General features: G+C 41.9%; 1 protein-coding gene across 1 annotated transcript in view; it reads right to left on the bottom strand.

The window, feature by feature from the left end:
- megf11 (multiple EGF-like-domains 11) overlaps window positions 1–23,806 on the bottom strand; it is a 464,413-nt gene that overhangs the window by 111,211 nt on the left and 329,396 nt on the right. Inside the window, exons 10-11 of the mRNA XM_078530151.1 lie at window positions 22,622–22,834; window positions 13,574–13,748 (exon numbers count right to left, since the gene is read on the bottom strand). Of these exons, the coding sequence (XP_078386277.1) occupies window positions 13,574–13,748; window positions 22,622–22,834 (388 nt within the window). The remainder of the gene's footprint in view (window positions 1–13,573; window positions 13,749–22,621; window positions 22,835–23,806) is intronic.

Below are 23,806 nucleotides of genomic sequence, written 5' to 3'. Positions count from 1 at the left end.
CGCATTCTCCTAGTTGTATGCTATAACGGAGTTTCTGTCGCATTCTCCTGGTTGTATGCTATAACGGAGTTTCTGTCGTATTCTCCTGGTTGTATGCTATAACGGAGTTTCTGTCGTATTCTCCTGGTTGTATGCTATAACACAGTTTCTGTCGTATTCTCCTGGTTTTATGCTATAACGGAGTTTCTGTCGTATTCTCCTGGTTGTATGCTATAACACAGTTTCTGTCGTATTCTCCTGGTTGTATGCTATAACACAGTTTCTGTCGTATTCTCCTGGTTGTATGCTATAACACAGTTTCTGTCGTATTCTCTTGGTTGTATGCTATAACGGAGTTTCTGTCGTATTCTCCTGGTTGTATGCTATAACACAGTTTCTGTCGTATTCTCCTGGTTGTATGCTATAACACAGTTTCTGTCGCATTCTCTTGGTTGTATGCTATAACGGAGTTTCTGCCGTATTCTCCTGGTTGTATGCTATAACGGAGTTTCTGTCGTATTCTCTTGGTTGTATGCTATAACGGAGTTTCTGCCCTATTCTCCTGGTTGTATGCTATAACGGAGTTTCTGTCGTATTCTCCTGGTTGTATGCTATAACGGAGTTTCTGTCGTATTCTCTTGGTTGTATGCTATAACGAAGTTTCTGTCGTATTCTCCTGGTTGTATGCTATAACGGAGTTTCTGTCGCATTCTCTTGGTTGTATGCTATAACACAGTTTCTGTCGTATTCTCCTGGTTGTATGCTATAACGGAGTTTCTGTCGCATTCTCCTGGTTGTATGCTATAACGGAGTTTCTGTCGCATTCTCCTGGTTGTATGCTATAACGAAGTTTCGGTCGTATTCTCTTGGTTGTATGCTATAACGGAGTTTCTGTCGTATTCTCTTGGTTGTATGCTATAACGAAGTTTCTGTCGTATTCTCCTGGTTGTATGCTATAACACAGTTTCTGTCGTATTCTCCTGGTTGTATGCTATAACGAAGTTTCTGTCGTATTCTCCTGGTTGTATGCTATAACACAGTTTCTGTCGTATTCTCCTGGTTGTATGCTATAACGGAGTTTCTGTCGTATTCTCCTGGTTGTATGCTATAACGAAGTTTCTGTCGTATTCTCCTGGTTGTATGCTATAACGAAGTTTCTGTCGTATTCTCCTGGTTGTATGCTATAACACAGTTTCTGTCGTATTCTCCTGGTTGTATGCTATAACACAGTTTCTGTCGTATTCTCCTGGTTGTCTGCTATAACGGAGTTTCTGTCGTATTCTCCTGGTTGTATGCTATAACACAGTTTCTGTCGCATCCTCCTGGTTGTATGCTATAACACAGTTTCTGTCGCATTCTCCTGGTTGTATGCTATAACGGAGTTTCTGTCATATTCTCCTGGTTGTATGCTATAACGGAGTTTCTGTCGTATTCTCCTGGTTGTATGCTATAACGAAGTTTCTGTCGTATTCTCTTGGTTGTATGCTATAACGAAGTTTCTGTCGTATTCTCCTGGTTGTATGTTATAACGGAGTTTCTGTCGTATTCTCCTGGTTGTATGCTATAACGGAGTTTCTGTCGCATTCTCCTGGTTGTATGCTATAACGGAGTTTCTGTCGTATTCTCCTGGTTGTATGCTATAACACAGTTTCTGTCGCATTCTCCTGGTTGTATGCTATAACGGAGTTTCTGTCGCATTCTCCTGGTTGTATGCTATAACACAGTTTCTGTCGTATTCTCTTGGTTGTATGCTATAACGAAGTTTCTGTCGCATTCTCCTGGTTGTATGCTATAACACAGTTTCTGTCGTATTCTCCTGGTTGTATGCTATAACGGAGTTTCTGTCGTATTCTCCTGGTTGTATGCTATAACGGAGTTTCTGTCGTATTCTCCTGGTTGTATGCTATAACGAAGTTTCTGTCGTATTCTCTTGGTTGTATGCTATAACACAGTTTCTGCCGCATTCTCCTGGTTGTATGCTATAACGGAGTTTCTGTCGCATTCTCCTGGTTGTATGCTATAACGGAGTTTCTGTCGTATTCTCCTGGTTGTATGCTATAACGGAGTTTCTGTCGTATTCTCCTGGTTGTATGCTATAACACAGTTTCTGTCGTATTCTCCTGGTTTTATGCTATAACGGAGTTTCTGTCGTATTCTCCTGGTTGTATGCTATAACACAGTTTCTGTCGTATTCTCCTGGTTGTATGCTATAACACAGTTTCTGTCGTATTCTCCTGGTTGTATGCTATAACGGAGTTTCTGTCGTATTCTCTTGGTTGTATGCTATAACGGAGTTTCTGTCGTATTCTCCTGGTTGTATGCTATAACACAGTTTCTGTCGTATTCTCCTGGTTGTATGCTATAACACAGTTTCTGTCGCATTCTCTTGGTTGTATGCTATAACGGAGTTTCTGCCGTATTCTCCTGGTTGTATGCTATAACGGAGTTTCTGTCGTATTCTCTTGGTTTTATGCTATAACGGAGTTTCTGCCCTATTCTCCTGGTTGTATGCTATAACGGAGTTTCTGTCGTATTCTCCTGGTTGTATGCTATAACGGAGTTTCTGTCGTATTCTCTTGGTTGTATGCTATAACGAAGTTTCTGTCGTATTCTCCTGGTTGTATGCTATAACGGAGTTTCTGTCGCATTCTCTTGGTTGTATGCTATAACACAGTTTCTGTCGTATTCTCCTGGTTGTATGCTATAACGGAGTTTCTGTCGCATTCTCCTGGTTGTATGCTATAACGGAGTTTCTGTCGCATTCTCCTGGTTGTATGCTATAACGAAGTTTCGGTCGTATTCTCTTGGTTGTAGGCTATAACGGAGTTTCTGTCGTATTCTCTTGGTTGTATGCTATAACGGAGTTTCTGTCGCATTCTCTTGGTTGTATGCTATAACGGAGTCCCTGTCGCATTCTCTTGGTTGTATGCTATAATGGAGTCCCTGTCGCATTCTCCTGGTTGTATGCTATAACACAGTTTCTGTCGTATTCTCTTGGTTGTATGCTATAACGGAGTTTCTGTCGTATTCTCCTGGTTGTATGCTATAACCGAGTTTCTGTCTTATTCTCCTGGTTGTATGCTATAACGGAGTTTCTGTCGTATTCTCCTGGTTGTATGCTATAACGGAGTTTCTGTCGTATTCTCCTGGTTGTATGCTATAACGAAGTTTCTGTCGTATTCTCCTGGTTGTATGCTATAACACAGTTTCTGTCGTATTCTCCTGGTTGTATGCTATAACGGAGTTTCTGTCGTATTCTCCTGGTTGTCTGCTATAACGGAGTTTCTGTCGTATTCTCCTGGTTGTATGCTATAACACAGTTTCTGTCGCATTCTCCTGGTTGTATGCTATAACGGAGTTTCTGTCGTATTCTCCTGGTTGTATGCTATAACGGAGTTTCTGTCGTATTCTCCTGGTTGTATGCTATAACACAGTTTCTGTCGCATTCTCCTGGTTGTATGCTATAACGGAGTTTCTGTCGCATTCTCCTGGTTGTATGCTATAACACAGTTTCTGTCGTATTCTCCTGGTTGTATGCTATAACACAGTTTCTGTCGCATTCTCCTGGTTGTATGCTATAACACAGTTTCTGTCGCATTCTCCTGGTTGTATGCTATAACGGAGTTTCTGTCGTATTCTCCTGGTTGTATGCTATAACGGAGTTTCTGTCGTATTCTCCTGGTTGTATGCTATAACGAAGTTTCTGTCGTATTCTCCTGGTTGTATGCTATAACGGAGTTTCTGTCGTATTCTCCTGGTTGTATGCTATAACGGAGTTTCTGTCGTATTCTCCTGGTTGTATGCTATAACGGAGTTTCTGTCGTATTCTCCTGGTTGTATGCTATAACGGAGTTTCTGTCGCATTCTCTTGGTTGTATGCTATAACACAGTTTCTGTCGTATTCTCCTGGTTGTATGCTATAACGGAGTTTCTGTCGCATTCTCCTGGTTGTATGCTATAACACAGTTTCTGTCGCATTCTCCTGGTTGTATGCTATAACGAAGTTTCGGTCGTATTCTCTTGGTTGTATGCTATAACGGAGTTTCTGTCGTATTCTCTTGGTTGTATGCTATAACGAAGTTTCTGTCGCATTCACTTGGTTGTATGCTATAACGGAGTTTCTGTCGCATTCTCTTGGTTGTATGCTATAACGGAGTTTCTGTCGTATTCTCCTGGTTGTATGCTATAACGGAGTTTCTGTCGTATTCTCCTGGTTGTATGCTATAACGGAGTTTCTGTCGTATTCTCTTGGTTGTATGCTATAACGAAGTTTCTGTCGTATTCTCCTGGTTGTATGCTATAACACAGTTTCTGTCGTATTCTCCTGGTTGTATGCTATAACACAGTTTCTGTCGTATTCTCCTGGTTGTCTGCTATAACGGAGTTTCTGTCGTATTCTCTTGGTTGTATGCTATAACGGAGTTTCTGTCGTATTCTCCTGGTTGTATGCTATAACACAGTTTCTGTCGTATTCTCCTGGTTGTATGCTATAACACAGTTTCTGTCGCATTCTCTTGGTTGTATGCTATAACGGAGTTTCTGCCGTATTCTCCTGGTTGTATGCTATAACGGAGTTTCTGTTGTATTCTCTTGGTTGTATGCTATAACACAGTTTCTGTCGCATTCTCCTGGTTGTATGCTATAACGGAGTTTCTGTCGTATTCTCCTGGTTGTATGCTATAACACAGTTTCTGTCGTATTCTCCTGGTTGTATGCTATAACACAGTTTCTGTCGCATTCTCCTGGTTGTATGCTATAACGGAGTTTCTGTCGCATTCTCCTGGTTGTATGCTATAACACAGTTTCTGTCGTATTCTCCTGGTTGTATGCTATAACACAGTTTCTGTCGCATCCTCCTGGTTGTATGCTATAACACAGTTTCTGTCGCATTCTCCTGGTTGTATGCTATAACGGAGTTTCTGTCATATTCTCCTGGTTGTATGCTATAACGGAGTTTCTGTCGTATTCTCCTGGTTGTATGCTATAACGAAGTTTCTGTCGTATTCTCTTGGTTGTATGCTATAACGAAGTTTCTGTCGTATTCTCCTGGTTGTATGTTATAACGGAGTTTCTGTCGTATTCTCCTGGTTGTATGCTATAACGGAGTTTCTGTCGCATTCTCCTGGTTGTATGCTATAACGGAGTTTCTGTCGTATTCTCCTGGTTGTATGCTATAACACAGTTTCTGTCGCATTCTCCTGGTTGTATGCTATAACGGAGTTTCTGTCGCATTCTCCTGGTTGTATGCTATAACACAGTTTCTGTCGTATTCTCTTGGTTGTATGCTATAACGAAGTTTCTGTCGCATTCTCCTGGTTGTATGCTATAACACAGTTTCTGTCGTATTCTCCTGGTTGTATGCTATAACGGAGTTTCTGTCGTATTCTCCTGGTTGTATGCTATAACGGAGTTTCTGTCGTATTCTCCTGGTTGTATGCTATAACGAAGTTTCTGTCGTATTCTCTTGGTTGTATGCTATAACACAGTTTCTGCCGCATTCTCCTGGTTGTATGCTATAACGGAGTTTCTGTCGCATTCTCCTGGTTGTATGCTATAACGGAGTTTCTGTCGTATTCTCCTGGTTGTATGCTATAACGGAGTTTCTGTCGTATTCTCCTGGTTGTATGCTATAACACAGTTTCTGTCGTATTCTCCTGGTTTTATGCTATAACGGAGTTTCTGTCGTATTCTCCTGGTTGTATGCTATAACACAGTTTCTGTCGTATTCTCCTGGTTGTATGCTATAACACAGTTTCTGTCGTATTCTCCTGGTTGTATGCTATAACGGAGTTTCTGTCGTATTCTCTTGGTTGTATGCTATAACGGAGTTTCTGTCGTATTCTCCTGGTTGTATGCTATAACACAGTTTCTGTCGTATTCTCCTGGTTGTATGCTATAACACAGTTTCTGTCGCATTCTCTTGGTTGTATGCTATAACGGAGTTTCTGCCGTATTCTCCTGGTTGTATGCTATAACGGAGTTTCTGTCGTATTCTCTTGGTTTTATGCTATAACGGAGTTTCTGCCCTATTCTCCTGGTTGTATGCTATAACGGAGTTTCTGTCGTATTCTCCTGGTTGTATGCTATAACGGAGTTTCTGTCGTATTCTCTTGGTTGTATGCTATAACGAAGTTTCTGTCGTATTCTCCTGGTTGTATGCTATAACGGAGTTTCTGTCGCATTCTCTTGGTTGTATGCTATAACACAGTTTCTGTCGTATTCTCCTGGTTGTATGCTATAACGGAGTTTCTGTCGCATTCTCCTGGTTGTATGCTATAACGGAGTTTCTGTCGCATTCTCCTGGTTGTATGCTATAACGAAGTTTCGGTCGTATTCTCTTGGTTGTATGCTATAACGGAGTTTCTGTCGTATTCTCTTGGTTGTATGCTATAACGGAGTTTCTGTCGCATTCTCTTGGTTGTATGCTATAACGGAGTCCCTGTCGCATTCTCTTGGTTGTATGCTATAATGGAGTCCCTGTCGCATTCTCCTGGTTGTATGCTATAACACAGTTTCTGTCGTATTCTCTTGGTTGTATGCTATAACGGAGTTTCTGTCGTATTCTCCTGGTTGTATGCTATAACCTAGTTTCTGTCTTATTCTCCTGGTTGTATGCTATAACGGAGTTTCTGTCGTATTCTCCTGGTTGTATGCTATAACGGAGTTTCTGTCGTATTCTCCTGGTTGTATGCTATAACGAAGTTTCTGTCGTATTCTCCTGGTTGTATGCTATAACACAGTTTCTGTCGTATTCTCCTGGTTGTATGCTATAACGGAGTTTCTGTCGTATTCTCCTGGTTGTATGCTATAACGGAGTTTCTGTCGTATTCTCCTGGTTGTATGCTATAACGAAGTTTCTGTCGTATTCTCCTGGTTGTATGCTATAACACAGTTTCTGTCGTATTCTCCTGGTTGTATGCTATAACACAGTTTCTGTCGTATTCTCCTGGTTGTATGCTATAACACAGTTTCTGTCGTATTCTCCTGGTTGTATGCTATAACACAGTTTCTGTCGTATTCTCCTGGTTGTATGCTATAACGGAGTTTCTGTCGTATTCTCCTGGTTGTATGCTATAACGGAGTTTCTGTCGTATTCTCCTGGTTGTATGCTATAACGAAGTTTCTGTCGTATTCTCCTGGTTGTATGCTATAACACAGTTTCTGTCGTATTCTCCTGGTTGTATGCTATAACACAGTTTCTGTCGTATTCTCCTGGTTGTATGCTATAACGGAGTTTCTGTCGTATTCTCTTGGTTGTATGCTATAACGGAGTTTCTGTCGTATTCTCCTGGTTGTATGCTATAACACAGTTTCTGTCGTATTCTCCTGGTTGTATGCTATAACACAGTTTCTGTCGCATTCTCTTGGTTGTATGCTATAACGGAGTTTCTGCCGTATTCTCTTGGTTGTATGCTATAACGGAGTTTCTGTCGCATTCTCTTGGTTGTATGCTATAACGGAGTTTCTGTCGCATTCTCCTGGTTGTATGCTATAACGGAGTTTCTGTCGCATTCTCCTGGTTGTATGCTATAACGACGTTTCGGTCATATTCTCTTGGTTGTATGCTATAACGGAGTTTCTGTCGCATTCTCCTGGTTGTATGCTATAACACAGTTTCTGTCGCATTCTCCTGGTTGTATGCTATAACGGAGTTTCTGTCGCATTCTCCTGGTTGTATGCTATAACGGAGTTTCTGTCGTATTCTCCTGGTTGTATGCTATAACGAAGTTTCTGTCGCATTCTCTTGGTTGTATGCTATAACGAAGTTTCTGTCGCATTCTCCTGGTTGTATGCTATAACGGAGTTTCTGTCGTATTCTCCTGGTTGTATGCTATAACGGAGTTTCTGTCGTATTCTCTTGGTTGTATGCTATAACGGAGTTTCTGTCGTATTCTCCTGGTTGTATGCTATAACGGAGTTTCTGTCGCATTCTCCTGGTTGTATGCTATAACGGAGTTTCTGTCGTATTCTCCTGGTTGTATGCTATAACGGAGTTTCTGTCGCATTCTCCTGGTTGTATGCTATAACGGAGTTTCTGTCGCATTCTCCTGGTTGTATGCTATAACGGAGTTTCTGTCGCATTCTCCTGGTTGTATGCTATAACGAAGTTTCGGTCATATTCTCTTGGTTGTATGCTATAACGGAGTTTCTGTCGCATTCTCCTGGTTGTATGCTATAACACAGTTTCTGTCGCATTCTCCTGGTTGTATGCTATAACGGAGTTTCTGTCGCATTCTCCTGGTTGTATGCTATAACGGAGTTTCTGTCGTATTCTCCTGGTTGTATGCTATAACGAAGTTTCTGTCGTATTCTCTTGGTTGTATGCTATAACGAAGTTTCTGTCGCATTCTCCTGGTTGTATGCTATAACGGAGTTTCTGTCGTACTCTCCTGGTTGTATGCTATAACGGAGTTTCTGTCGTATTCTCCTGGTTGTATGCTATAACGAAGTTTCTGTCGTATTCTCTTGGTTGTATGCTATAACGGAGTTTCTGTCGTATTCTCCTGGTTGTATGCTATAACGGAGTTTCTGTCGCATTCTCCTAGTTGTATGCTATAACGGAGTTTCTGTCGTATTCTCCTGGTTGTATGCTATAACGGAGTTTCTGTCGCATTCTCCTGGTTGTATGCTATAACACAGTTTCTGTCGTATTCTCCTGGTTGTATGCTATAACGAAGTTTCTATCGTATTCTCTTGGTTGTATGGTATAACGGAGTTTCGGTTGTGTTCTAGTTGTATGCTATAACTGAGTTTCGGTTGTGTTCTAGTTGTATGCTATAACTGAGTTTCGGTTGTGTTCTCCTGGTTGTATGCTATAACTGAGTTTCGGTTGTGTTCTCCTGGTTGTATGCTATAACTGAGTTTCGGTTGTGTTCTGGTTGTATGCTATAACTGAGTTTCGGTTGTGTTCTGGTTGTATGCTATAACTGAGTATCGGTTGTGTTCTAGTTGTATGCTATAACTGAGTTTCGGTTGTGTTCTCCTGGTTGTATGCTATAACTGCAATGAAAAAGCTGTGTAAATCCCGATGAAAAGTGCCATTTTTTCAGGGGATTGTGGCTCTTCCACAGATGTTACACAGTCAAGCAGGTGAATTTGGAAATTCACCCTTGGTTGCATCTTGGCTAATTCCAACAAATTGATGGCTTTCTATTCATCTGCATTTCTGCAGGATATCACATTTTAAGGTCGACTAACGTAATCCCAAAAGCGCATGGTAAAAAAACCCTGTCAATTAACTGTGTGCTGAGTGCAAGATATCACACTTACTGCAGCAAGCGTTCAATGCATTGCTCTGGCTGACACAGCACTCGATGGCTGAAGCCAGTCTTAATACCTGTAATCATTAAATGCCAGGTGTGCATATCTGAAGTAAAAGAAAGGGAATCAAGCACAAAAAATGATGCATGCAAGGATGCGTGGCAGAATTTGTTCTGCTGCTCTGATTTCACTACATGATGTGTCATGAAGTTTGTTATTCAATAGTAATTTTTCTCTGTGTAACACTGCATGCTGATGATGTTAATTATCATCTTAATTAATGCCTTTTCTAATGCATCCTGAACAAGCCTTTTGCTGTTTATAGGGAAAGCTTGATCACTTTCTATAAAGAGGAAACATTCACAGGAGGAATTCCTTATCCAAACCACATATGACCATCTGGCTTGAGAAGGCATGGAGTCTTTCACCAATGCTGCCCTTTAACTAACTGCTGGGAGGCTGTCAGATTTTCCTAATCAAGTTTTCTCTCCCTCCATGTGGCAGAAACATGTGGCCTCCAATTAGCTTCTCCTTCACAGATAGCTAAGATCACAAACATATCACAGAAGGAACTAGCAGCCTACGCTTAAGCAGTGTATTCAGCAGCATCATTCAATGATGTTTATCCCCTTTAGGTCATGATTTTATTCTAAAGGTGAAATTAATATGGATTCTGTTCATCATATGACTACCACAATTCTTTTAGAAGTAAATTCCAGCTGGATTCAAGGGACAGAAAACATAATTTGTCTTAAAAACGATAAATAAAATAAATTATTAACCAACATAAGGGTGGTATGCCTCCACCTCAGTCAGAGATGGCAAGTTTGGTGGCACCAGGTTAATTCTGGTGAACTGATGAGACACCTGAACACCATGGCTAGCACTTAGCAGTTTAGATTATGGAGAACCAGAGATAAACAGACTCCCTTTTCAGGAGCAGGACATCTGCAGTGTGCATAGGGTTTCTAAATAAATAAAATTGTTATAATAAATAATGTAATTGTGTGGGCTACATTCTTTCCTAGTGATCTGACCTGTTATTCCCATCTACAGATGTATATAAGACAAGCCAGAACTGCTAATGAAGGAGTGTTTATAAGCCACGAGAGAGCACAATATTTGGCATGCTACAGTTTTAATGAAAGGCTGCAACAAATATTTGTCCACCAAGCCTACATCTCCTGTATTGCGTTTGTCATTTGGACTGCGATTGTAGTTCTTAATTGCCAGTGACTTATTTCACTGAAATGGGACTTGAATCCACAAACTTCTGATTCAGTACTACCACTGAGCCTAAGTTAACACTAAGTTATCATGGCTGAATGGCTGCAGGGCTCAGAAGAGGAATCAAAGAGTATAAACAGGTGGGACTAAGGTTACTTGAAAGAATTGAGGCAGGAAGGTGAAATAAGCATCTGGCTCCATGGCTTTTATAGTGCTTCTTGCAGGCCAGTAGGAGCAGCAGTGTTTCCCACAGTCCCTCAAGGAAGATGTTTTGTTTCCTTTCTAATAACTGCAGTCTTTTCTTGCTGCAAGGATCAGTCATTCATCCCCACCAAGGCAAGATCCTGAGCGCCAATCTCTCCAGATTGCCAGGGCACATCCCCAAAGGTCCCAGGTACAGATTCCTGTCATTGGTTTTCCTGCCCACAGCCAGCCAGCCTATCAATCTGTTAACAAGTCTGAGATTGCCAGGTTATTATATGCAGTATCATGTTCCCTTGCACCCTTCCTACCTCACCCTAAATGTCGGGGCCATTGTCTTTACTCCCTGGATGTTGCGTAGGAATCCATAGAAAGGAAGAACAGGACCTGCTTGATTCTCCTTCCATTGCAATAGTAGTTTCTGTTAGGAGAATGCATTGCTCCTTGCCAGATATTTCAAGCAATGCTCAATGCCCAGGCAGTAAAATTGAAAATCTACACGACAGGTTTCACAGGTGACTTTCAAAATTCAATGAAGCTCCATCAAGATCCCTCTCACATTCTTCCGTTTGCTGTGTTTGTACTTTCTGAATAAAACATGATAAAAATAGTCTATTCCCACAAAACCAGCTTTGTTGTGTCTTTATGGGAAGCTAAGAAGGTCTTTGAGTGCCATGAGTGAACTGGCGACTCTTTCTCAGTTGGCTTTCACAGAGAAACTATTTGATTTTCAAATAATCAGACATAAGAAAAATGAAAGACAAGAAAAGGTAATTGAAATTCATTCCTTTGGTGCCCTAGTTCCCCTGTTATTTCATCCAGCTATATTCTGAACAGTCCCATTGTTTCTTTCAACCATGACCCTTTGAGCAAAGACATTTCTCCTAATATTTCTGTTTACTTTTCACAAATGCAAATGTATGTTTTCAGCTTTTGTTGTAAAGAATCACATTGTACAATAGATGTGAACAATTTGCATAATATATAAGATTGTGATTTATTTTCACAGGCATGCACCAACTGCAGCCAAGGAAGTGGGTGGGCAAATATTCCCAGGCCTCCACCAATGCCACTCTGAATGAAATTCAATAATTGGAGACTGTTTTTTTAAAAGAAGATTTACAAGAAATTAAAATCAATTCCCAACCTGTTACTGCTGATCTTTGAATATTTTTATTTCAACTGTAATGGAACATGATGCCATATGCTGTAAGAGAAAATTTAGTGCCCATGATTCACCACTTCTGACCTGTCAACTTCAGCCAGGCCATCACAGGGACAATTAGCTATGTCCTGATACTTTACCAGGGATAGAAAGAGAACAACAACTCATATTTATACAGCAGCTTTAATGTATAAAGCAAAATTAGACTTAGAGCCACATAAGCCAATACTAGGGCAGATGATCAAAGGCTTGGTCAAAGATAAAGGTTTTAAGAAGGATTTTAAAGGAAGAAAGAGAGATAGAGAGTCGGAGAGGTTTAGGGAGGGAATTTCAAAGCTTAGGGCATTGGCAGCTTAAGGCACAGCCACCAATGGTGGAGCAAATCAAGTCAGGAATGCTCAAGAGGCAAGAATTAGATGAACGCGGATGTTTCAGAGGACTGTGTGGATGGAGGAGGTTACAGATATAGGGAGGGGCGAGTCCATGGAAGAAGCTGAAAACAAGGATGAGAATTTTAAAATCAAGGTATTGATTGACCAGGAGTTAATGTAGATCAGCGAGCACAAGGGTGATAAGGGAACGGGACTTGCAGCGAGTAAGGACATGGGCAGCAGAGTTTTGGATGGCCTCAAGTTTGCAGAGGTTAGAATGTGTGAGGCCAGTTAGGAGTGTGCTGGAGTAGTCAAGTCTAGAGGTAACAAAGGCATGAATGTTGGTTTTAGCAACAAATGGGCTGAGGCAGGGACTGGAGAGAGAATCACTAGAGTGCCGTATCTACTACCTGGCACTTGGCTCAAGATAAGTTTTATCTTACAGCTTGTGGCATCATGTGATGAAGCTGTAGCATAGCATCTCCAATAAACTACTTTAAAAAACTGATAATTATTAGTTATAAAGGATGAACCTTTATAAAATACTGATTTGGCCTCAACAGAAGTATTGTGTCCAATTCTGGGCACTGCACTTGAGGGAGGATGTGGCAACTTTAGAGAGGGCTTTGAAAATATTTATGAGAATGGTACCACGGATGCTGTCCTTGGAGGAGATTTGACAGATATGTTCACAAACACGAAAAGTCTAGACAGAGTAGATAGAGAGAAAATGTTTCCATTGGCAGAACGATTGAGAACCAGAAGACATGGATTTAAATGCATTGGCAAAAAAGGCAACGAGGAAAATCTTTATTCATGCAGCGAGTAGTTACAATCTGGAATGCACTGCCTGAAAAGGTAATGGAAGCTGATTTGATCGAGGTTTTCAAAATGGAATTGCATAAGCACCTGAAGACAAAGATTGTGCAGGTCTACAGATTTAAAGTCATTTGTAAAAGAAGCAAATGCGATGTGAGAAAAAACCTCTTCACACTGCGAGTGCTTCAGGTCTAGAATGCACTGCCTGGAAGTGTGGTGGAGGTAGGTTCAATCGAGGCATTCAGGACGGCATTAGATGATTATTTGAATAGAAACAACGTGCAGGATTACGGGGAAAAGGCAGGAGAGTGGAACTAAGTCATAATGCTCACTCGTGAGCCGGTGCAGACACGATAGGCCGAATGGCCTCCTTCTGCACCCTAACAATTCTGTGAAAAGTTAGGCAGTGGGACTAACTAAATTGTTCTTGTAGAGGGCTGGCATGGGTTCAATATACTGAATAACCTCCTTCTGTGCTGCAACCATTCTATGATTCTTTTCTATGATCTATCTCTACATCTGCATAATATATCTAAGTAAAACCACTCACCTTAAATCCTGGAGCACAAACACATTTACCGGTGACACTATCACAATCAGCCCCATTCTGACAGATACAGATTTGCTGGCAGCTCTCTCCATGAAAGCCAGGAGAACAGGTCTCATTGCAGTACAGCCCAGTCCAGCCTGCTCTACAGGAACACTCACCAGACAATGGGTGGCAGCTGAAATGAACATCAAAGAGGCAACAGTATCATTCTCAGTTTTAATAATCGATTACATAACGCTGAACTTGTTTTTTTTCGATACACAAAGTCAGAAAAATCAAAGTGAACATCAACAATTATGGACTGAAATCCCGTGTTATGATATGGCAGGTGGTAATTGCCAGGCTGACCAAATCCCAAAGATAAACTTGGCCAAGCTATCATAACGATTTACAATTTGTACTTATATTACGAGATGGTATGTATACTAAAGTCAGAAGTAAATGTTCCACTAGCATTTTTGGAGATTTTAAATATTAAATTAAAACATTTATGAACAAAGGAAAAGAAAACTTAACCACACAAGATTACAGTTACACAGTTAAAGTTAGTCTTATAACATTTCCCAAAAAATTTCTACTTAGCTAGAGTCACAAATAAACACCCTTTTTCAGGCAACAGTGCCTTTAGATTCTTAATCTATAAAACACCCAATAATATTACCGCAAGGCACCCACTGTTGCTATAAGGAAGGTATTTCACAAGCTTCTCTCTCCCTCTCACTTGACAATGGAAATCCAAAGCTTGTGACAAAGCCTTGCTTTCTGGAACAACCAGACACTTCCCTTGCTTTCTGGAACAACCAACCAACTTCTCTGGGTTGGCTAGAGGCTGCTGTCTTCACATAGCCCACCCTTTAAGATCTCACATGGTCATACACACCCCTCATACAGCTTTCAATCTTTCCTTAAATATATTTTCTCCTCTTTTATGTTCTAAATCCATTATTCTTAACCTTCTTTTGAAAGTTACCTTTCCCAGAATCTAAAAATCTTTCATGTTGTCATTATGGCCAGCACTTTTGGGAAAAATAAACTTAATAACTTTGCTCTATTTATTTATGATCTTTGCCAGTTGTAAAACTTCCTGTTATGTCTCTTTGAAATTCAACAGCTAAAAATTTACTCCTCATTTACCTCCTAATGCAAATTCCTATTCAGGCTGTATCTGCTGGGATCCCATCTTATCTTGTCCATCTCCACTTCAAAATAAAAGCAAAATACTGCGGATGCTGGAAATCTGTAACAAAAATAAAAATAACTGGAAAAACACAGCAGGTCTGACAGCATCTGCGGAGAGGAATACAGTTAACATTTCAAGTCCGTATGACTCTTCATCAATTCTGATGAGGAGTCTTACAGACTCGAAACGTTAACTGTATTCCTCTCCGCAGATGCTGTCAGATCTGCTGAATTTTTCCAGCTATTTTTATTTTTGTTCCACTTCAAAATGCCTTTTGCACTCAATTCCTTTGATGACTTAAACCTTGCAGTCTGACTGTCTTCAGTTTAGTTAAATTAGTATCTCACACATGCACACAGCCCCCACAAACCTGCTGCATAGTATCCCACAGTAATATTGGAAAAAAATGATATTTTCTTTACACCTGACTAATGTATAGATAATGTAGAGGGGCAGGATTTCTATCAAACAAGAACGCAACTAGTCAATTTCAAATCTTTCTACTGAGACTATTAATTGCTCATTCAGCATTTCAATCTAACACAGAATCCAAATAAATTTACTCAGAAGTAGCCAAACATCTAAAGTGTTCTGCTGTCCCTGAATGAAATTCAATAATTGAGGAGAGCGCCTTTTTAAAAAACTGATTGTTTACATGAAATTATAATCGATTTCCAACCTATTACTGCTGATTTTTGGAATATTTTTATTTCAACTGCAATGGCAAATAACATAATCAGAGTAACTAGCGGAATTAATGAGCCCAATGTCAGAAGCTGAATCAACTTCTATACATTTTTGAATTAATACGGTCCCTGAAATACCCTCAATGCACAGCTGTATTGTGCAGGTCTTAATTCAGCTTTCTTATCCATTCAGATTTGGCAATTTCTCCAGAACGTTCCATATCATTGCTTACTTGTCAAACTAACATTCAAACCGTCAAAGGATGTTATTGCCCTAAATCTATTGCCAGCATTTGTTATTACTCAAGACTAGAATGATATAGATTGATGGTTTAAAAATAACTCAAGGGAATGCACTGTAGTGTGGTGGCACAAACAAATAATACATTAAAGTGCGCTCCAAAATGAAAGGATGTGAATCTGTAACCTTGATTTCTAATCAAATGAGGTCTCAATCTCAGCCTTGCTGTGAATGGAGGTGCAGAGTAAGGGCCAGAGGAGCCATCCGTGGGTGGTTCACAATCAGATCACTCTTGCACAATCTCCTGTCACAGGTTAGAGATGGAATTGTCAGATGCATGGGAGGAGCTCAATTCTGATTTTATCAAACCAATATTCTGTGTATGGTACAGAACATGACATAGGAGAAAAGACATTAATCACAACAATGATGCAAGAGCTCAAGCTATGTGGTATCACATGACTGCTATTGTGGGAACATATCAGGATTTGTCTGTTTATTAGCATGTATAATAAACTATATAACATACCAAATACTATATTGTGATATTCACTCTAGACTGTGCAGAACATTTTTTTATTCATTCATGGGATGTGGGTGTCGCTGGCTAGGCCAGCATTTATTGCCCATTCCTAATTGCCTTTGAGGAGGTGGTGGTGAGCTGCCTTCTTGAACCGTTGCAATCCATGTGGTATAGGTATGCCCACAGTACTGTTAGGGGCAGGGGGTAGTTCCAGGATTTTGACCCAGCCACAGTGAAGGGTGACAAAGTCCATATAAAACTATATATTGCATATAGTAAATTAAATTGTTCAATTTATAAAAATAATACTTGAGGTACTTTTCAAAATCAATCTAGCAATAATCATAAATGGAGAATCTATTAAGCTTTAGGCTAGCAATGATATTAAATGATTTAATCTTTTTCCTACCTACAAATTATTTTTTTTCTGTTTCTAAATGTATTTCTGTTCACTTTGGGTGAGAAAGGGTTACCTGACATTTCTCCAATGCGTGTGATATTGTTATACCTAGTTGTCTGACGATAGGTCATCACTCTGAAATACAAACTCTGGCCTGAGCTTCACGTTTGCCATATGTGCCAAGTCGGTGGGCCTGGAAGCAGACATATAATCCGCTCCTGGGCGAGATCTCGTTTCCAACGTGATTTCACGCTGGGAAGCTAATTAAGGCCCGCCCAGTGTGAAACCCGTCTGGTCAATGGTCGGAAGGGCCGGGTAGGGGCAGGAGCCTGTCTGGCGCTGGGTCCGATGGCGACCCGGTGGGGGATTTAAAAACAGCAGGCCATTAGCCCTGAAGGCTGCCAAGGGACACTTTGTAGCTTTGGGGTTGTTTGGTGAAACATTTTTTTTGAGCTGCAATGGCATTTGCACCTGCTGGGCATGCCAGGCGGGAGGCCAAGTCCTGTGGGCACTTGGCCCTCCCCCTGTTTCTCAGATGAGTGTCTGGGAATCCTCATGGAGGTGGTCAGTGCCAGGCGGGACATCCTCATCCCCAGGGATGGCAAGAGGAGACCACCTCACCTGGCCAAGAAACCATGGGTAAAGGTGGTAGCCCAGATCATCAGCCATGATGTTGTGAGGCGCACATGGGTGCAGTGCCACATGAGGTTCGATGATCTGCTGTGCCGGGCAAGGGTGAGTACCAAGTTGGCATGGATCTATGAGGGTAAGTGATAACGGCTGGCTGTCCCCCCTGTGGCGCTCAGGAGTGTAAGAGTCCAAGTGCCAACTGTCAATGACATCGGCGCCAGCCAAGCGGTGAGCACTGGCTTCTTGACCTGATTGCTTTGCAGGTTGAGGGCCATGACTCGGATGTGCCCTGCAAGGTGTTCCTCAGGTGGGGTTCACCAGGCTGCAATGGCGCTGCAGGTAGAGAGTGGACTAATCAATGCTCCTCTGTCCTTTCAGAAGAAGCCATTACAACATCGAGAGGTCAAGGACTGGCGGAGGACCCCCAAAACTGCTCATATTGACAAGGTACGAGATGGGTGCCTTAGAAATCAAGTGCCAGTGCTCAGCTCGTTCCACCGGTTGAGGAGCGGCAGGGGTCTCTGACGAAGGTGAGAGTGCAGTGCACAGATGCGAGAGTGTTGGAGTGTGTAAACATTGTTGTGTTGTCTCATCTGTAATGGAAACCTCAAACCTGGAGTCCCCATTGTTCATTGAAAGGTGATGGCACCATGACACAATCTCCATTGTTTCACTAGCCCATCTAGTATGCACAGTGACAGTGTGATGACTAATACTACTGCCATGTCGTTTTTCTCCCCTAAAATCGCCATCCAGCCAATGAGCGCAGGACCGCGATGAGCCACCCTTGACACCGGAGGATCAGTGGCCGTCAGATGCATCTGCATCATACCCCCTCTCTTCACCAGGCACCAGCGCAGGTACAAGCATCTCAGTGGTCATTAGATCGTCGGCTACATTGTTGGTGAACAGCGGTGAGGGCATTGCACAATTGCATGAGGAACAGGTGGAGGCAGAGAGTGCCCAGGACACCAGCAGTCGGAGGCCTGGAGACCAGGACCATGCTGAATCAGAGGCAGATGACAAGCCTCTGGAGTTGTCCATTAGGCGGCAGATGCTGGATGTCCAGTGGGATATGCGGGAAGGTCTGGCGGAGATTCCTGAGGGTTTGCACGCCCTGGTCTTTGTCATGGAGGAGTCCACGCGGAGCGTGAGTACTGTGTTGACCATCAGAACAGGGCGCATGGCCTCCTCCATTGAGAGAGTGGTGACTCTCATGGAGAGGCAGCTCCAGGAACAGAATCAGGGGTTCCTGGGGTTGCGCTCAGACCTCAGGAGGTCTGCCAGTGTGAGAGATGGATGAGGCAACTAGTATCCCTGTTAGGTGCCTGTCCATCAATGGCGAGTAGGGAGGTCCAGACTGACCTCACATTGGCGCATGAGCTGCTTGTCGTCTCTGGGGGGCTCCTCTCAGGGTGCTCTGGATGCCAGCAGCAGCTCCTCCGCCCCTCTGCCAGTGACCGTGGCATCTGATGAGGCTGTGATGACTGAGAAGTGCCCAGCGATGGTGCTGGACTCTCCATCCCCCGGTGGGGCCAGTACAGGCTCCACTGGCCAGAGGACAACTGCCAAGGTCATCAAGGCCAACAGGACAGCAGAGTCAGCAGGCTGCCTCCAATGTCGCGGCTTTTGTATAAATTTTGCTTTTGTGTTAATGGACTGAGTATGCTTCACTTGTTTTGTAGGTGCAGGGCACTCAGTATCTCATGCTGGACATATGTGGCTCTAAGCTTTATTGCACAGGTACTGAGTGGACTTTGGGTTCAATGTAATGGGTCATTTCAAACATCTAGGATGGAGGCAACATCCCTGGCTTGAGGTGAAAGCAGTTCTTTTGCAGCCTAGCTGAAGGGGTGTTGAATCCCTGAAAGTTCCAGAGGTCTGCCTCCGTGTCCTCACTGTGCTCTTCCACAGGCTCCCCTTTTAACCCACTACTGGAGTCAACACCTGTGGCCTGTGGAGCTGCCTCAAGATCCTCTTCATCCATTGGGTCCCCCCTTGCCAGAGCCAGATTGTGCAGAGCGACCTGGCCTCCTCTCGCTTCTGTCCCTCTCTTCCTTCTCAGAGGAGCTGCCACCAGTGGAGTACACAATCCTCATTACCAGAGAAACAGAAGACTGTCTGGTTACTGGAAAGGTCCACACAGTATAAATCCTCCAGGAGCCTTGGACTTGCAGAATCTGCAAGTCCTGAAATGCAATGCAAGGACTGAAGCTCAAAACAGAGATAAAGCTGTCAAGTTTCATCAAGCAGCCAGCAGCAAACTATCTTCAAAACTCCCCACTACTCACAATAGCAGTGCTCCAGACATTTTTATCCCGCCCTTGGATGACAATTCATTAAAAACAGGCTGCCGGGCTGCCCGTTTTACCCGTGCGACAAGTGCAAAATCGCACAGGCAACATAAAATCATGGACAATAGGCTTTTTAGTGGCCTTAATTGGCCCTTTAATTGTCGGCAGGCGCGCGTGGGAGTTGGAGTAGAGCCCCCCCCCAACCCTCCAACGACCTCAATACTGCTCGCATGCGTGATGACATTGGGACGCACGCCCAACATCATTTTGCGCAATTTCACGTGCTTTCGGGTTGGGCGTATGCCCGCCTGATCAACGTAAAATTCTGGCCTCTGTTTCTTGCTCCACAGATGCTGCCTGATCTGCTGAATATTTCCAGCATCCGCAGTATTTTGCTTTTGTATTTGAACACATTACTACTCCTTATGACTTCTCTGCTAAATTAGTCTTTCAGAGTACAAGCTGATTTAATTTTGTATCTCAATTACTTTTCCCAATTGCTATTCTGTAAGCTTCCTTAAGGAAATGACAAGATGTTTTTTATCTTACAAGTAGCACTTGAACATGTCGCTAATTTCCTGTTTTACAGTCAATCTGCATTATCACTCTCCTATAACACTTTAATTCAGTGCGTCATGACATTTATCAAGTCCCCCTCCCTCTTTGTAACAGGTTCTTAATTTTAAGTTAACCCTTAGTAATTAGCTGAAACACTTAAGTAGAAAACTTCTAAATAGCTGTGAGGTATGGTGCTTAATTGCTGGGTGGAAAACAAAAGTAATAAAATGATGTCTTTCTTACACTTGTGTGAATAATTTTAACTGGTTTTAGTTTTCAGTTTCCTGGAGTGCCAAGAAATTTTAATTCAAAAGTCAGTTTTAAAAAATCTTATGTGAAATATGTTTATTGTCCTATCTAACTTAAAAACAAAGACTTAAAGCTCTGCACTTTTGAATTCATCACAATATTGACAAATGTTAACTCCAAGAGCTAAACTTTCAATGTTGGTAAGGTAAGGGCTAAAGTATGTGATATCAGATCATGCACTGATTTACAGCCCAACACATCTTCCTCTCCAAAAATATCAGATGAGGTATGTAATGGGCACCCAATCTGATACCACTCATTTTACACCCACATCCACTTGATTCCCCCATTATCCAGAAAAAAGAGGGCATTCAACCCCTCAATTCTGTTCTACCATTCACTTAAAACATGGCTGAGCAGTACTTCAATTCCATTTACCCGCCTTCGCTCCATATCCCTTTATACCCTTATCTAATAAAAATCTTGTCAATCTCAGTCTTAACAATTTAAATTGACACCCAACATCCATGGCCTTTTAGGGAAAAAATTCCAGATTTCCATTATCCTTGTGTGGAAAAAGCACTCACTCCTACATGACAGTAAGTTCAAAATTTGAACGATCTCATCCACTGAAGTGAATGGTTGTCCTGGAGATGGTGATACTGTACCTCTTACTTCTTGTCACTTGATTAGGACACGCCAACTTTCTGGGTGAATTTTTTGGATCTAAGACTTTGTTTTGGTTTTAAAGGTTCTATGAGTTGAGGCTGAAGCAAGTTTCTTCATGTTGGTCAATCAGAGAATTAATACCTTATATTTTAGTAGTACATTGATTAAAAGTTGTACCATCAAAGTGCATAAAAACATTCATCTCTTTGTCTGAGGAATGTGAAAGAATTAACCCTATGCCAGATCTAAACTCCCTCAATTTGTATTTGGATTTGTGGAAATTCTACCAATGCATTATATGCAAACAAACAACAATAAAAGTGAAAATATTGGATTATTTGAATATTCATGGCTCTACTCATATTAAAATAAAGTGTTCTTTCATTTACATGCTTGCCCTGTTCTTGGCCTCCTGATCAATATTTATCCCTCAACCAAAAACACTAAAATATCCAAATGATCTGGTTATTATCACATCATCATTTGTGGATCCTTGCTGTGCGCAAATTCTGTTGTGTTTTCTACATCACAACAGCAATAACACTTCAAGAAGAAGTGCATCCTGTGGTTGTTAAAGGCACTGTAGAAATATAAGTTCTTTATTTTTCTCCTTTTCACTTTACAACCTTGCAGTCCTTGATGTGAGTTTATGTTAGCCGAGGCATAGAATATAAGAGTAGGGAGGTTATGCTGAAACTGTATAAAACGCTGGTTAGGCCACAGCTAGAGTATTGCGTGCAGTTCTGGAATCCGCATTATATGAAGGATGTGATTGCACTAGAGAGAGCGCAGAGGAGATTTACCAGGATGTTGCCTGGGCTGGAGAGTTTTAGTTATGAGGAGAGATTGGATAGACTGGGGTTATTTTCCCTGGAGCAGAGGAGATTGAGGGGAGACATGATTGAGGTGTATAAAATTATGAGGGCCATAGATAGGGTAGACAAGAAGGAACGTTTCCCCTTGGTGGAGGGAACAATAACCAGGGGACATAGATTTAAGGTAAGGGGCAGGAAGTTTAGAGGGGATGTGAGGAATAATTTTTTCACCCAGAGGATGGCGGGAATCTGGAACTCACTGCCTGAAAAGGGTGGTAGAGGCAAAGACCCTCATAACATTTAAGAAGTATTTGGGTGTACACTTGCGATGCCATGGCATACAAGGCTATGGGCCTAGAGCTGGAAAATGGCATTAGAATAGTTAGGTACTTGTTTGACCAGTGCAGACTTGATGGGCCGAAGGGCTGTAGATCTCTATGACTCTTATGACTCTATTAGTGTGGTAAGAGCATGAAAGAACATAAATAAGGAGGAAATGATGGAAAATGAGACATATGACATCACTGTGTCTTTTTCATCTCATTTTAACGTAATCTAAAAATAGTGGGTGTTTCTTCATCTCCAGGAAACAATGGTGAAAAACTGTCGAATTGCCTCTCCAAAATTGGGTAGAGTGTGGCAGGAAATCTGGATAGAGAGCTGTACAAAAGTAACTCCGATCTCCTGGTGAGTGGACAACTTGACTGGTTGAGGACATGTTATAACATCATAGAAAACAAGTTATTTAAAGAAAATTAGCAATACATAAAATCAGTGCACTATTCATCTTAAACTTTCTTTACCTTTGAGTATGTTTGCCATTGCAAGGGCACTGCTTGTTACACTTCAGTCCATACAACCCATCTGGACAGATTCTGTCTTGGCAACGATCTCCTGTAAATCCTGGCTCGCAAAGACATGCTCCATTAACGTGGTAACATTCGGCGCCATTGAGGCACTCACACCTTTGGGCGCACTGCAAGCCGTAACTGCCAATAGGACACTCCTCCTGACACCTATATGAGAATAAACAATTAGTAAGGCACACAGTAGAAGCAAAGTACTGCAATAATTAACCCTCATCATACAAAATCAATTCATTTCAATTTATTTACAGAGGGTCTGAAATTACACTTTGTGATATTAATGTATGAAATTTTTTTACTGGCTGTTTTAACAGGGGTTTGGCCATTGCTAAAACAGTGGATATAAATACAAATAAAAATTTATACCCTTAACAGACACAGTGTAATTTCACGGCCAGGGAGAATAATGAGTACTTAAGACTGGTTATAAGGTTCTTCCAAGATTACCCACTAACGTTTGGCTGAGGGTCATTATTTGGAACAGGAATTTGCACAGGAATAACTTTTACACACCTACCACAAAACAACTCATCTTTCTTTCATTAAAAGATAGAGTCAAAGAGTCATTGCAGCATAGAAGGAGGCTATTCAGCCCTCGAGTCCATGCCAGCTCTCTGTAGAGCAATCCAGCCAGTCCCATTCCCTGTTGTATCCCTGTAGCCCTCCAAGTTTATTTCCCTCAGGTGGCCAACCAATTTCCTTTTGAAATCATTGATCACTTCTACTTCCACTACCCTTGTAGGCAGCGAGTTCCAGGTCATTACCACTCACTGTGTAAAAAAGTTCATCCTCACATCCCCACCCCAACCACCTGTAACTCTGTCCAAAACCTTAAATCTGTGTCTCTAGTCCTTGTACCAGCAGCTAATGGGAACAGCTTTTCTTTGACTGCCTTCTCTAAACCTGTTATAATCTTGTACACCTCTATCTCCTTTGCTCTTACGAGAACAACCCCAGCTACTGTAGCTGGGAAGAGTGTCCTGGAGTCAGCATCGCAGTGAAGCAGTCTGGAAAGAGTGTCCTGCAGTCAGCATCGCAGTGAAGCAGTCTGGGAAGAGTGTCCTGCAGTCAGCAACATGGTGAAGCAGTCTGGGAAGAGTGTCCTGCAGTCAGCATCATGGT

This window comes from Cetorhinus maximus, chromosome 26 (genome assembly GCF_964194155.1).
Source record: "Cetorhinus maximus chromosome 26, sCetMax3.hap1.1, whole genome shotgun sequence".
Lineage (NCBI taxonomy): Eukaryota > Metazoa > Chordata > Chondrichthyes > Lamniformes > Cetorhinidae > Cetorhinus > Cetorhinus maximus.
The sequence above is the reverse complement of the archived record's forward strand: the minus strand, read 5'-3'. Positions and strand labels throughout refer to the sequence as shown.